This window comes from Balaenoptera borealis, assembly GCF_965194805.1.
Source record: "Balaenoptera borealis genome assembly, chromosome: 8".
Taxonomy (NCBI): Eukaryota; Metazoa; Chordata; class Mammalia; order Artiodactyla; family Balaenopteridae; genus Balaenoptera; species Balaenoptera borealis.
Window position 1 is genome coordinate 27,898,199 of NC_138865.1, and position 15,977 is coordinate 27,914,175.

The 15,977-nt window shown below is 34.9% G+C and overlaps 2 protein-coding genes across 7 annotated transcripts in view; one reads left to right on the forward strand and one right to left on the reverse strand.

Moving 5' to 3' along the window:
- LOC309633809 (uncharacterized protein) overlaps nucleotides 1–15,977 on the forward strand; it is a gene marked incomplete at its 5' end in the record, with an annotated part of 240,066 nt that overhangs the window by 150,776 nt on the left and 73,313 nt on the right. The window lies entirely within an intron of this gene.
- LOC309632903 (hippocampus abundant transcript-like protein 1) overlaps nucleotides 1–15,977 on the reverse strand; it is an 84,825-nt gene that overhangs the window by 31,216 nt on the left and 37,632 nt on the right. For 5 of the 6 annotated variants that reach the window (XM_082400945.1, XM_082400940.1, XM_082400943.1 and 2 more), the window contains one exon: nucleotides 956–1,018. The exons of the other annotated variant lie outside the window; for it this stretch is intronic. In XM_082400945.1, the coding sequence (XP_082257071.1) occupies nucleotides 956–1,018 (63 nt within the window). The remainder of the gene's footprint in view (nucleotides 1–955; nucleotides 1,019–15,977) is intronic. 6 annotated transcript variants of the gene reach the window in all.

Here is a 15,977-nt window from a genome sequence, read left to right on the forward strand (position 1 = left end):
GAAAAAGATCCATGTTAACTTCCACAAGAATCTACTGTAAGGATAAACTTATGTTGTATTTTTAATCAATGCCTTCTCTCATTTATTTAGTTTTTCCTTTTATCATGTAGTTAAAAACTGCTCACAAACTGGTGCTTAAATGAACACACACCAGATTCTTGATAATATTCCTCCGCCCAATGAGTATTAAAAACTTCTTGTTTACTTTGTTTAAATTGCCCTGGTTTACTTATATTATTATTGTAAGCATTCTCAAAATGCTTTTTGAAAATAGGGAAAGAATAAATAGTATTTATTACAATTAATGCTGCTCAAAGCTATGAATTCAGCAAATTACTAGAGTATTATTTTAAGTGTGCTGTTCAGCACAAAGTAAAATTATGTAGGTTGATATTATCTAAGTTGAAAAGGGCAAATTAGATGCTATACCCATATACATTACTACAAATTGGGACTGGAACATAACATAATATTTTAACCCCTTATTTATAAGCTTTTCTGACAAATATCACATTAAATTTAAACAATGAATTAAGGCTAATTAAGTCAAGTAGTTGACAGCTCAGAAAGTTATGGCTAGAACAGCAGCCTTGCCAAAAGACTATACATCCAACTAAATCTTGATTGCTCCTCTTCTTCAATCTCAAAGTCTATCTCAAAAGAAGATATTAATACTTGCCCATTTTATTCTCTTGATACAGCAATTAAAAGTTCACATAATTATACCCTTTGTATACTGCTCTGTACATGCTAATAAAAATAAAGTACTGTTCTTACCAGTGCCTTATGGATTTGGGTTATATTTTATTTTAACTTTGATAATCCAGCTAAAATTTTGATTTACAGAATTTACTAACGGTAACCATTTCCCTATGTTCCGTTTAAACTTCCAGAGTTAAACTACTAAGGGTTCCTGGCTTTGGTTCACTGTGAACCACACAGAAATTGTTCTTACCTTTACACCTTGAATGAGACCATTCATGAGGAATGTGTGTTGAGGAAATGTTTCATGTAGAACCTACAAAAAGCAAACAAACATCAAGACAAATTCAAAAGCAAATTAAAGGGAAAGATTTCTGCCTCTGTTAATGGCAGTCTAGGTAAACAAAATAAACCCTGGAATGAAAAAATTTTAAGTAACAATGACTTATGAAAAGGTAACAAGATAGTGAGGCAGAAATCTAAATAAAGCAATAACCTAAAAAGGTTATGCCCAACATTCAGTTGCTTTTGCTACAAAAGCATCTGTAGCAAAAATAAATTGTTAAATTGGCTACCCCCTCAACCACCTACAATTTTAAGTATGTACTACAAGCAGCTATACAAACTCAGGTATGAACCTGCAGCCCAGCTTCATGTCACCTAGGAAGTCCAGGAAACCTCAAGCCTTAAATTTGGATTACAGTGATCCAGACTGGTAGCACCTCCAGATGTCTAGAAGAAAAAAATCTAAAATCATTTCTGAAAAGGTCATCACCTAGGCTTCAAATCAACCGTATGTGTATTTTTCAAATATAACGACAAGCCCATAATCAAAGGTAATCAGATACAAAAGTAAATAAGACATCATGAACAGCAACAAGCAAACAACACTACAAAACAGAAACAGACTCTCAAAGACCTCACATTTTGGGATTACTCAACAGACTTTAAAATTAGCATGTTTACTTTGTTGCAAGATATATAAAATAAGCTTGAAACTTTGTAGTAGATTAAAAGAACAAAAAGAAATTCTAGAAGAGAAAAAAATGCATTAACTTTAAATTAGAAACTCAATGGATATATTTAACAAGGTTAGACACAGCTTAAAGAGAGTAACTGAACCGAAAAGTAGGTCAAAAGAAGTCATCCAGAATGCAGCATAGAGAGACAAAAAGACAGAATATAAGAGAGAAAGTATGAGACACAGAGGGTCCAATAAGAAAGTCTGACAGTTAAACTTGTCCAGTAATGAGAGAATGAGGCAGAGACAATATTTCAGGAGCCAATGGCTGAGAATGTACTAGAACCAATGACAGACATCAATGCAGAGATTAAAGCAGCCTAACAACTTTTAAGCAGTATAAAAAGAAATCCACATTCACAATTAAAATTATAGAGACCAAAGAAAAATTCCTATAAACAGCCAGAGAAATGCAGATTGCTTTCAAAAGAACAACAGTTAGATTGTTTCATAATTGTAACAACTGAACCCAGACACGGAGCATGCTATTCTATCATCAATATAATGAGAAAAACAAAACAAATGCCAACCTAAAATTCTATACCCAGTTAAAATGTCCTTTGAGGACAAAGGCAAACATAACATTTTTGACCTAGCAAAAAATAGGTTACTAACTTACAGTAATGAGTTTACTAACTTAAAGACCCCAAAATATAAATAATATACTTCCAGGAGAAGGAAAATAATCCAGATGTAATTAAGGTTCAAGATGCAAAACAGAATAAAGAGCAAAGAAAATGGTAAATATAAATGAACAGGGATGCTACAAAACAAAAATAACGGGTCTTATAGGTTTTATTTTCAATTATACAGAATTAAAATACTTAATAATATTAGCATAAATGAGGTAAATGACTATAAAGTGTTAAATTTATTTACCTCATTTATGCTAATATTATTATCCTAGATGAGAGTAAAGATATTAATATTAGACATTGATAAGTTTGCATGTAATGCCATGGTAACCAAAAATGACAGGAATAGAGTAGAATACTTCTAATATAATAGGAGAAAAATTAGCCTAACTATTCAATGCAAAAGGAGGCAAAAAGGAATAAAATGACAACTGAGAACTGTGGTACACAGAACAAAATAATGAGGTAATTGAATTCACGTAGACGTAATACACCAGTTAAAAGGCAAAAAGTATACTACTCTAAAACCAAATTTTAGACAGAATCTGAACCACAGGATTTGGAACCACAGGATCTCTTATATATTGCTGGTAGAAATCTAAATTAGTATAATCACTTTGCAAAACAATTTAGCAAAATCTGGTTAAACTGAACTTTTGAATACCTATGATCCAGCAGTGTTTAACCACCAAAGAAAATCAAGCACGTGAACACCAGGACATGTACAAGAATGTTTATAGCAGCACTGTATAGACAATGGAACAACTGGAAACAAATGTTCACTACCAGGAGAACAGAAAAATAACTTGTGTTAAAAGTACATAATAGAAAAAAAAGCTTGAAGCCCCAGAAGACAACATGAACATTATACATGTTATATACCCTTTATTAGAAGTTCAAAAATAGCCAGAATTAAATAATATAGATATATCTTTGTGTGTTTATATATATAATAATGCGAGCTAGAACTAGAAAATAATCAAGTAAATGAGAAATAAATTCAGAATTGTGGTTGTCTTTGTCGGGGAGGCAGGGAAAGAGACAGGCAAAGAGGACACAGAAATAAATTGTTGTTGGGTTATGCATGGGTTCACAGGTGTTCCAAACATCCTTAAAAAATATGTTATAGAAATAAATTTTAAAAACAAACTAAGAAGGATAAAACATAAAATAAGGGGGGGGGGCTTCCCTGGTGGCGCAGTGGTTGAGAATCTGCCTGCCAATGCAGGGGACACGGGTTCGAGCCCTGGTCTGGGAAGATCCCACATGCCACGGAGCAACTAGGCCTGTGAGCCACAATTACTGAGCCTGCGCGTCTGGAGCCTGTGCTCCGCAACAAGAGAGGCCGCGATGGTGAGAGGCCCGCGCACCGCTATGAAGAGTGGTCCCCGCTTGCCGCAACTAGAGAGAGCCCTCGCACAGAAACGAAGACTCAACAGAGTCATAAATAAATAAATAAAAGAACGTGAATTTCTAAAAAAAAAAAAAATAAGGGGGGATGAATGTTTCATTCCATGAGTGAAACAATGAAATCTATGTATCATGAACAAAGAGTTATGATTAATCTAATTCTATGCACGTGAAGTCCTATGAATTATAAAAAAGGGGGGCAGGATAGAGCAACTGTATTCTAACTTTAGACAGTTTATCTCCACACGTTCTTCAAAAAATGAAATTAAAATGTATCCACAGAAATTACTTCCAATCTATCCCCTAACACATAATTTTTAAGGTTTAGAAAAAATTTGTCATCTAAGCTAGTGGCATTTGAACTCTACTTCCTATACTGAAAAAACAGAAAAGTAAATGAAGGACACCCAATATCTCAAGCAGAAAATCATCAAAGTTTTCAGAAAAATCTCCCCTAAATAACAAATTTCACAGAATACAGAGATACAGAAATTTTCTTTAAAGAAAAAGGAATACAAATCAATATTAGAACTGTTTAATAATTTGTCATATGCACCACCGAAATATGGTACAATAACAAAACACCAGAGTCAGTATATTTTAAAAAATGTTCCTCTGATCCTGGGTGTGCCAGTTATTTATCCATTGTCTTTTAGCCCCCCTTTTTCCCTATTATACTGTCAGACCAAGGCTGAGAGCTTACAGATATTTTTCAACCTCCCCTTGCCCATGGATTTCCTCAGTTTTTGCCAGTGGGAAACAATAGGGTTGGGGGTAGTGCTGGTGAACACTGCACCAATAACCTCAGAGCTGTCTTCATTCTGTCAAAGGGGCAGCAATGCTTCTCTGCTGCCCCCAGCTTCGTCCTCACCTTCCAGACCTCTGACCTCCCCTAAAACAATTCTACACTCAACATGACCCAAACATGCATTCACTTATGCAGGTGACGCAATCTAGGAATAAGAGATAACCTCTTTAATTTGGCAAAACCATATCCATGTATGAATGACAGAACTTGGATTTACTGAAATGCACATTAAAATAAAAGATCTAATGGAATTTCTGGCAGTATGAGAGACTGTTTCTGGGTAATAGAGCCATGATGCAGGAAGTTCCTCTAAAAATTTTCAATCTGCTTTTTAAAACTTTTCTACTTTTTCCTATTTAAAAAAAAGACAAAGAAATAGTAAAGTTTTATTAAACAAGTAAGTAAAACAAAACAAGTCAATAAATTTTTTTTTTACAAAGCTAAGGACTAAACCTTCATAAAATAAAGCAGCTGAAAACAGCAACATTCCAAACCTATGATAAGTTAAAAAAAAAAATTTAAAATAAAGTATATAAATAATTTTACTACAAAAGACAATAACTGTTACCATAATAAAGTAAACCTAATGATAAAAAGTATATTAAATATCTCAGATAAGATCAAAGCTTTCATTTTAAATATCTTTCTATACTAAAAACTTCAAGAAAGATATTACCTTTTTTCTTGACAAGGAATACAGTAAACATAAAATACAATGGCATTTGCTTATCACTTAAAAAAAAATTTAGAAACTTCAGAGAACTGAATTGACTTCCAGTACAATGAAGCTAATAAACATCTGTGTGTGTATATATATATTACATTCAAACATACGCACACGTACAGCTGTTCTTCTCCACTTCTACCTAAAGTATCACTGATATGACAGAAAAAATATGAAACTAACTTATAGCATTCACTATTTACTTGGAAGAATAGTGAAACACTTCTGGATGATACAGAGCAGATGGGAAAACGTTGACAATGAACCCTAAATGAGTTGAAGAAATAGTCACGTTAAGGTGAAAAAGGTCTTCAAAAATTTTCAGAATCCAAGGGAAAAAAAAAAAAAAAAAAACAGAACTGGAGGAGGAGGAATAACATCCATAACTGAATAGGTCAGTAAAAGGTTACAAAATAAGCCCCTGGTACCTTGCTCTCAAAGCTGCTGACCTCTATATTTGTCCCCAAAATAACAATCACAAGCATAGTTCTCTGAAGTGGGGCTTGTAAGTGGGATACTTGCAGAACTGAATGGGGGTGGGATTCAAAACTTATAGTTTCCCAGGTCACTTATGGCTGCCAAGAGTGCCATAAAGCCCTACAATCACTTGAGAAACTACTTCAGTACTATAGAGGAAATCCCAGAGCACCCAGACTTTCAGAGCTCCTACAAGCAGTGCTTGCATTCGGTACTACAGAACAGGGATTTCCACCTGGGCTGGAGAATGACACTCTAAGCTACTTGAGGTGTCTAGACCATGGGTGGCAAATTGGTTAACTGACATGCTTTCTGACTCATATTTTCCAAAGTGAGCTGGCTGTCATGTGTAGATTTCAGGAAATTTCACCAAACTCCATATGATTTTCTAGCATTTCATAGGAAGTCAGAAGATTTCAAAACATGGGGCCTGAACTGCCATGTCACTGACTGCCTAAGTAGATAGTGGCTGCTGCAGTAGAAAGAGCATGTATTCCACCGATAACACCAACCCATTCTTACCCCCACTTCTCACATTTACTACACTTGCATAGCCCCAGAAGACATTTGTTTTCACAATCCCTGACCTACCCCCTCATTTGTAAATATAAATATGTATAAAATTCAACAAAAGAAAAACCACTGGAAGGCACAAAAAAGAACATAGAAAGGAAAAGATAATCTACCTCACTGCCAAATAACCAAATCATGGTAGGAAACAGAAGAAAGCTTTAAAATAAGTATAAGCGTCCTCCAAAAGATTCAAGAGGATGCCACATGCATTAAAAACAATGTGTTACACAAGGACCAGCACCAAACAAAGCAAAGCAAAACAAAACAAGTAAGGAAAGTCTTCAAGAATTGATTAGAAGATAATATAGAAAGAGGAAGAAGAGCACCAGAATGGAAATATATCAGGGTAAATCTAACTGAATACTGACTGTATAAAATGTAACAATGTATTATATTTTTTAAAAAATATATAATTTAGTTGCACAACATTAATGGAGGTAGAAGAGAAACACATCTCTCTCAACAGATGGCAGAACAGGTAGACAAAAACTTCAGTGAAGGCATCAGGGCTGTGCCTCTGAGGTGGGAGAGCCAACTTCAGGGCACTGGTCCACAAGAGACCTCCCAGCTCCACGTAATACCAAACGACGAAAACCTCTCAGAGATCTCCATCTCAACATCAAGACCCAGCTTCATTCAACGACCAGCAAGCTACAGTGCTGGTCACCCTATGCCAAACAACTAGCAAGACAGGAACACAGCCCCATCCATTAGCAGAGAGGCTGCCTAAAATCATGATAAGGCCACAGACACCCCAAAACACACCACCAGACGTGGACGTACCCACCAAAAAGACAAGATCCAACCTCATCCACCAGAACACAGGCACTAGTCCCCTCCACCAGGAAGCCTACACAACCCACTGAACCAACCTTAGCCACTGGGGACAGATAACAAAAACAACGGAAACTACGAACCTGCAGCCTGTGAAAAGGAGACCCCAAACACAGTAAGATAAGCAAAATGAGAAGACAAAAAAACACACAGCAGGTGAAGGAGCAGGGTCAAAACACACCAGACCTAACAAATGAAGAGGAAATAGGCAGTCTACCTGAAAAAGAATTCAGAATAATGATAGTAAAGATGATCCAAAATCTTGGAAATAGAATAGACAAAATGCAAGAAACATTTAACAAGGACGTAGAAGAACTAAAGAGGAACCAGGCAACGATGAAAAACACAATAAATGAAATTAAAAATACTCTAGATGGGATCAATAGCAGAATAACTGAGGCAGAAGAACGGATAAGTGACCTGGAAGAAAAAATAGTGGAAATAACAACTGCAGAGCAGGATAAAGAAAAAAGAATGAAAAGAACTGAGGACAGTCTCAGAGACCTCTGGGACAACATTAAACGCACCAACATTTGAATTATAGGGGTCTCAGAAGAAGAAGAGAAAAAGAAAGGGACTGAGAAAATATTTGAAGAGATTATAGTTGAAAACTTCCCTAATATGGGAAAGGAAATAGTTAATCAAGTCCTGGAAGCACAGAGTCCCATACAGGAAAAATCCAAGGAGAAACACGCCAAGACACATATTAATCAAACTGTCAAAAATTAAATATAAAGAAAACATATTAAAAGCAGCAAGGGAAAAACAACAAATAACACACAATGGAATCCCCATAAGGTTAACAGCTGATCTTTCAGCAGAAACTCTGCAAGCCAGAAGGGAGTGGCAGGATATACTTAAAGTGATGAAGGAGAAAAACCTACAACCAAAGTTACTCTACCCAGCAAGGATCTCATTCAGATATGATGGAGAAATTAAAACCTTTACAGACAAGCAAAAGCTGAGAGAGTTCAGCACCACCAAACCAGCTTTACAACAAATGCTAAAGGAACTTCTCTAGGCAAGAAACACAAGAGAAGGAAAACACCTACAATAACAAACCCAAAACATTTAAGAAAATGGGAATAGGAACATACATATCGAAAATTACCTTAAATGTAAATGGATTAAATGCTCCCACCAAAAGACACAGACTGGCTGAATGGATACAAAAACAAGACCCATATATATGCTGTCTACAAGAGACCCACTTCAGACCTAGAGACACATACAGACTGAAAGTGAGGGGAAAGAAAAAGATATTCCATGCAAGTGGAAATCAAAAGAAAGCTGGAGTAGCAATTCTCATATCAGACAAAACAGACTTTAAAATAAAGACTATTACAAGAGACAAAGAAGGACACTACATAATGATCAAGGGATCGATCCAAGAGGAAGGTATAACAATTGTAAATATTTATGCACCCAACATAGGAGCACCTCAATACATAAGGCAAATACTAACAGCCATAAAAGGGGAAATCGACAGCAACACAATCATAGTAGGGGACTTTAACACCCCACTTTCACCAATGGACAGATCATCCAAAATGAAAATAAATAAGGAAACACAAGCTTTAAATGATACATTAAACAAGATGGACTTAATTGATATTTATAGGACATTCCACCCAAAAACAACAGAATACACATTTTTCTCAAGTGCCCACGGAACATTCTCCAGGATAGATCATATCTTGGGTCACGAATCAAGCTTTGGTAAATTTAAGAAAATTGAAATCGTATCAAGTATCTTTTCCGACCACAACGCTATGAGACTAGATATCAATTACAGGAAAAGATCTGTAAAAAATACAAACACATGGAGGCTACACAATACACTACTTAATAACGAAGTGATCACTGAAGAAATCAAAGGGGAAATCAAAAAATACCTAGAAACAAATGACAATGGAGACACGACAACCCAAAACCTATGGGATGCAGCAAAAGCAGTTCTAAGAGGGAAGTTTATAGAAATACAATCCTACATCAAGAAACAGGAAACATCTCGAATAAACAACCTAACCTTGCACCTAAAGCAATTAGAGAAAGAAGAGCAAAAAAAACCCCAAAGCTAGCAGAAGGAAAGAAATCATAAAGATCAGATCAGTAATAAATGAAAAAGAAATGAAGGAAACAATAGCAAAAAACAATGAAACTAAAAGCTGGTTCTTTGAGAAGATAAACAAAATTGATAAACCATTAGCCAGACTCATCAAGAGAAAAAGGGAGAAGACTCAAATCAATAGAATTAGAAATGAAAAAGGAGAAGTAACCACTGACACTGCAGAAATACAAACGATCATGAGAGATTACTACAAGGAACTCTATGCCAATAAAATGGACAACCTGGAAGAAATGGACAGATTCTTAGAAATGCACAACTTGCCGAGACTGAACCAGGAAGAAATAGAAAATATGAACAGACCAATCACAAGCACTGAAATGGAAACTGTGATTAAAAATATTCCAACAAACAAAAGCCCAGGACCAGATGGCTTCACAGGGGAATTCTATCAAACATTTAGAGAAGAGCTAACACCTATCCTTCTCAAACTCTTCCAAAATATTGCAGAGGGAGGAACACTCCCCAACTCATTCTACGAGGCCACCATCACCCTGATACCAAAACCAGACAAAGATGTCACAAAGAAAGAAAACTACAGGCCAATATCACTGATGAACATAGATGCAAAAATCCTCAACAAAATACTAGCAAACAGAATCCAACGGCACATTAAAAGGATCATACACCATGATCAAGTGGGGTTTATCCCAGGAATGCAAGGATTCCTCAATATACGCAAATCAATCAACGTGATACATCATACTAACAAACTGAAGGAGAAAAACCATATGATCATCTCAATAGATGCAGAGAAAGCTTTTGACAAAATTCAACACCCATTTATGATAAAAGCCCTGCAGAAAGTAGGCATAGAGGGAACTTTCCTTAACATAATAAAGGCCATATATGACAAACCCACAGCCAACATTGTCCTCAATGGTGAAAAAGTGAAACCATTCCCACTAAGATCAGGAACAAGACAAGGTTGCCCACTCTCACCACTATTATTCAACATAGCTTTGGAAGTTTTAGCCATAGCAATCAGAGAAAAAAAAGAAATAAAAGGAATCCAAATCGGAAAAGAAGAAGTAAAGCTGTCACTGTTTGCAGATGACATGATACTATACATAGAGAATCCTAAAGATGCTACCAGAAAACTACTAGAGCTAATCAATGAATTTGGTAAAGTAGCAGGATACAAAATTAATGCACAGAAATCTCTTGCATTCCTATATACTAATGATGAAAAATCTGAAAGTGAAATTAAGAAAACACTCCTGTTTACCACTGCAACAAAAACAATAAAATATCTAGGAATAAACCTACCTAAGTAGACAAAAGACCTGTATGCAGAAAATTATAGGACACTGATGAAAGAAATTAAAGATGATACAAATAGATGGAGAGATATACCATGTTCTTGGATTGGAAGAATCAACATTGTGAAAATGATTCTACTACCCAAAGCAATCTACAGATTCAATGCAATCCCTATCAAACTACCACTGGCATTTTTCACAGAACTAGAACAAAAAATTTCACAATTTGTATGGAGACACAAAAGACCCCGAATAGCCAAAGCAATCTTGAGAACGAAAAATGGAGCTGGAAGAATCAGGCTCCCTGTCTTCAGACTATATTACAAAGCTACAGTAATCAAGACAGTTTGGTACTGGCACAAAAACAGAAATATAGATCAATGGAACAGGATAGAAAGCCCAGAGATAAACCCACGCACATATGGTCACCTTATCTTCGATAAAGGAGACAAGCATATACAGTGGAGAAAAGACAGCCTCTTCAATAAGTGGTGCTGGGAAAATTGGACAGGTACATGTAAAAGTATGAAATTAGAACACTCCCTGACACCATACACAAAAATAAACTCAAAATGGATTAAAGACCTAAGTGTAAGGCCAGATACTATCAAACTCTTAGAGGAAAACATAGGCAGAACACTCTATGACATAAATCACAGCAAGATCCTTTTTGACCCAGCCCCTAGAGAAATGGAAATAAAAACACAAATAAACAAATGGGACCTAATGAAACTTAAAAGCTTTTGCACAGCAAAGGAAACCATAAACAAGACCAAAAGACAACCCTCAGAATGGGAGAAAATATTTGCAAATGAAGCAACTGACAAAGGATTCATCTCCAAGATTTACAAGCAGCTCATGCAGCTCAATAACAAAAAAACAAACAACCCAATCCAAAAATGGGCAGAAGACCTAAATAGACATTTCTCCAAAGAAGATATACAGATGGCCAACAGACACATGAAAGAATGCTCAACATCATTAATCATTAGAGAAATGCAAATCAAAACTACAATGAGGTATCATCTCACACCGGTCAGAATGGCCATCATCAAAAAATCTAGAAACAATAAATGCTGGAGAGGGTGTGGAGAAAAGGGAACCCTCTTGCACTGTTGGTGGGAATGTAAATTGATACAGCCTCTATGGAGAACAGTATGGAGGTCCCTTAAAAAACTAAAAATAGAACTACCATATGACCCAGCAATCCCACTACTGGGCATATACCCTGAGAAAACCATAATTCAAATAGAGTCATGTACCAAAATGTTCATTGCAGCTCTATTTACAATAGCCAGGACATGGAAGCAACCTAAGTGTCCATCATCGGATGAATGGATAAAGAAGATGTGGCACATATATACAATGGAATATTACTCAGCCATAAAAGGAAATGAAATGGAGGTATTTGTAATGAGGTGGATGGAGTTAGAGTCTGTCATACAGAGTGAAGTAAGTCAGAAAGAGAAAAACAAATACAGTATGCTAACACATATATATGGAATCTAAGGAAAATAAAAAAGGTCATGAAGAACCTAGTGGCAAGACGGGAATAAAGACACAGACCTACTAGAGAATGGACTTGAGGATATGGGGAGGGGGAGGGGTGAGATGTGACAGGGTGAGAGAGTGTCATGGACATATATACACTACCAAATGTAAAATAGATAGCTAGTGGGAAGCAGCCGCAAAGCACAGGGAGATCAGCTCAGTGCTTTGTGACCACCTAGAAGGGTGGGATAGGGAGGGTGGGAGGGAGGGAGATGCAAGAGGCAAGAGATATGGGAACATATGTATACATATAACTGATTCACTTTGTTATAAAGCAGAAACTAACACACCATTGTAAAGCAATTATACTCCAATAAAGATGTTTAAAAAAAAAAAACTTCAGTGATTATATAAAAGGCATCAAACATAATTAACTCAAAATAGTTAACATATATAAAACACTATTCCAACCACAAAATATTTGCTCTCTTCAGATCACATGGAACATTTATCAGAATTAACTATATACTAGAATATAAAGCAAACTTCAACAAATTTCAAAGAACCGAAACAATTCATCACAGTATGTTCTCTAATAATGCAAGCTAGAAGAATCCCAAATGTTTAGAAATTAGACAATACACTTCCAATAATCCGTGATTCAAAGTTATAAGAAGTATTAGAAAAAAGAATGAACTAAATGATAATAAAGATACAATAAATTAAACCTCATGAATTATATGTATAGCAATATTAATGCTTGAAAGGAATTTAGTTTTAAATACATATAACTGAAAACCAAACAAGGGCTGAAATCAATGTTCTAAGCTTCTTTACAAAGAAGCTAGGAAAAGAACAGCAAATCCAATCCAAAGAAATAAGGAAATGATGTAATGTTTTAAAAAAGAGAAATCAATGAAATAAAATCCAAACATTCAATAATGGAAATCAACAAAGCCAAAAATAACTTCTTTGAAAGCTTAGTAAAAGTGATAAACTATTAACAAGATTAACCAAGGGAAAAAAAACACAAATTACTAATAACAAGAATGAAGATTACGTACAGCAAAGGAAACCATCAACAAAATGAAAAGGCAACCTACTAACTGGGAGAAAATATGTGCAAATCATGTAACTATAATAGGTTAATATCCAAAATATATAAATAACTCATACAACTCAATAGCAAAAAACAGAACAGTTTGATTAAAAAATGGGCAGAAGATCTGAACAGACATTTTTCCAAAGAAGACATACTGATGGCCAACAGGTACATGAAAGATGCTTAATATCACTAGCAGAAGATCTGAACAGACATTTTTCCAAAGAAGACATACTGATGGCCAACAGGTACATGAAAGATGCTTAATATCACTAATCACCAGGGAAATGCAAATCAAAACCACAATGAGATATATCATCTAACACCTGTTAGAATGGCTATTATCAAAAAGACAAGAAATAACAAGTGTTGGCGAGGATGTGGGAAAAGGGGAACCCTTGTGCACTGTTGGTGAGAATGTAAATTGGTGCAGCAACTACTGGAGGACAGTATGGAGGTTCCTCAAAAAATTAAAAATAGGACTACCACATGATCCAGCAATTCCACTTCTGGGTATTTACCTGAAGAAAACAAAAACACTAATTTGAAAAGATTTATGCACCTCTGTGTTCATCACGTCATTATTTACAGTAGGCAAGATATGGAAGCAACTGAAATGTTCATCAATGGATGAAGAAGATGTGCTGTGTATGTATGTGTGTATATATACATATATATATGAACATTAATTACTCGGCTATAAAAAAAGAATGGAATCTTGCCATTGGTGACAATATGGAAGGAACTTGAGGGCATTATGCTAAGTGAAATAAGTCAGACAGAGAAAGACAAATACTGTATAATTTCACTTATATGTAGAATCTAAAAAAACAAAAACAAAAAACCAAGCTCATAGATTTGTGGCTGCCAGAGGCAAGGGGGTAGGGAGTAGGCAAATTAATGAAGGGGGTCAAAAGGTACAAACTTCCAATTATAAAATAAATAAGTCATGGACCTAGAGACCGTCATACAGAGTAAAGTAAGTCGGAAAGAGAAAGACAAATATCGTATGATATTGCTTATATGTGGAATCTAGAAAAATGGCACAGATGGACTTACTTGAAAAGCAGAAACAGATGTAGAGAACAAATGTATGGATACCAAGGGGGGAGGGGGGATGAATTGGGAGGTTGGAATTGACATATATACATTACTATGTATAAAATGGATAACTAATGAGAAACTACTGTATAGCACAGGGAACTCTACTCCGTGCTCTGTGGTGACCTAAATGGGAAGGAAATCCAAAAAAGAGGGGATATATGTATACATTGAGCTGATTCACTTTGTTGTGCAGCAGAAACTAATGCAACATTGTAAAGCAACTATACTCTGATAAAAATAATAAAAAAGGACAAAAAACCCCCAAACAAATAAGTCATAGAGATGTAGTGTACAGCATACCGATTTTAGTTAATAATACTGTATTGCATATTTGAAAAGTGCTAAGCAGGTATATCTTAAAATTAAGTTCTCATCACACACAAAATTTGTAACTATGTATGGTGATGGAAGTTGACTAGATTTACTGTGGTGATCATTTTGCAATATATACAAACATCAAATCATTATGTTGTAAACCTGAAACTAACGTTATAGTCAATTAGATCTCAATTTAAAAAAAAGGAAAGAAGATATTATGAACTTTTTGCCAATAAACTAGACTCTTATACATTTAGTGAAAAAATTCTTTGAAAAACACAACTTACCAAAACAGACACTAGAAAAAATACATAATCTGAATAGTCACACCTCATTAAAAAAATTAAATGTTATTAAAAATCTTTGCTAAAATAAACAAAAGAACAAAAAGCTTCAGCCTCTACCAAATTCTTCCAAACATTTAAAGAAGAAATATCAGCAATCTCACTCAAACTTTCCCAGAGAATGAGGAGACCCTTTCCAAATTAATTTTTATAAGACCAACAAAACCTTAATACTAAAACATGATGAGGACATTACAAGAAAAGAAAATTACACTCCAATCTCTATTGTGTCCATAGTTGCAAAGACACGAACAAAATACTAGTAAATCATATCCAGTGATATTTTTTTAAATTATATATTTCTCATAACTGAGTGGAATTTACTACAAGAATACAAGGGTGGCTTAATATTCAAAAATCAATATAACTGACCACATTACCAGAATAAAGGGGAAAATCTAATTATCTGGTTATATGCAGAAACTTCATCTGATAAAAGTTAACACCCATTCATTTTAACAATAAGCAAAACAGGAACAGAAGGGAACTTCCTTTCTCTGATAACGAGTGTCTATAAAAACAATCTACAGCAAACATCATACTTAGTGGTGAATTTTAGAATTTTATGTCATTTATGAGATAAGGAAACCTGCTATGACTGCTTCTATTCAACCTTACACTGGATGTCATAATCAATACAACAAAGAAAGAAAAAGAAATAAAAAGGATTGGAATGAGTTAAAAACTGTCATTATTCACAAAAGATATGAATGTGTAGAAAACCTATAGATAAACTATAAGGATTAATAAGTGAATCTAGCAAAATTACTAAACACAAGGTCAGGACACAAAAACAAATTGTTTTATGTACCAGCAACAAACAATTAGAAAATTAACCTTTAAAACTACATTATTTACTACAGCATCAAAACCCAAATACCTAGGAATAAATCTCGTGAAAAATTCACGCACTGAGAAATGTAAAACATTATTCAGAGAAAGTTTTAAAGACTGGATAAAAGGAGAATATACCATGTAGATCAGAAGACTCAATAGTGTAAAGATGTCAGTTCTCCCTCAATTAATCTGTAGTAATGCAATAAC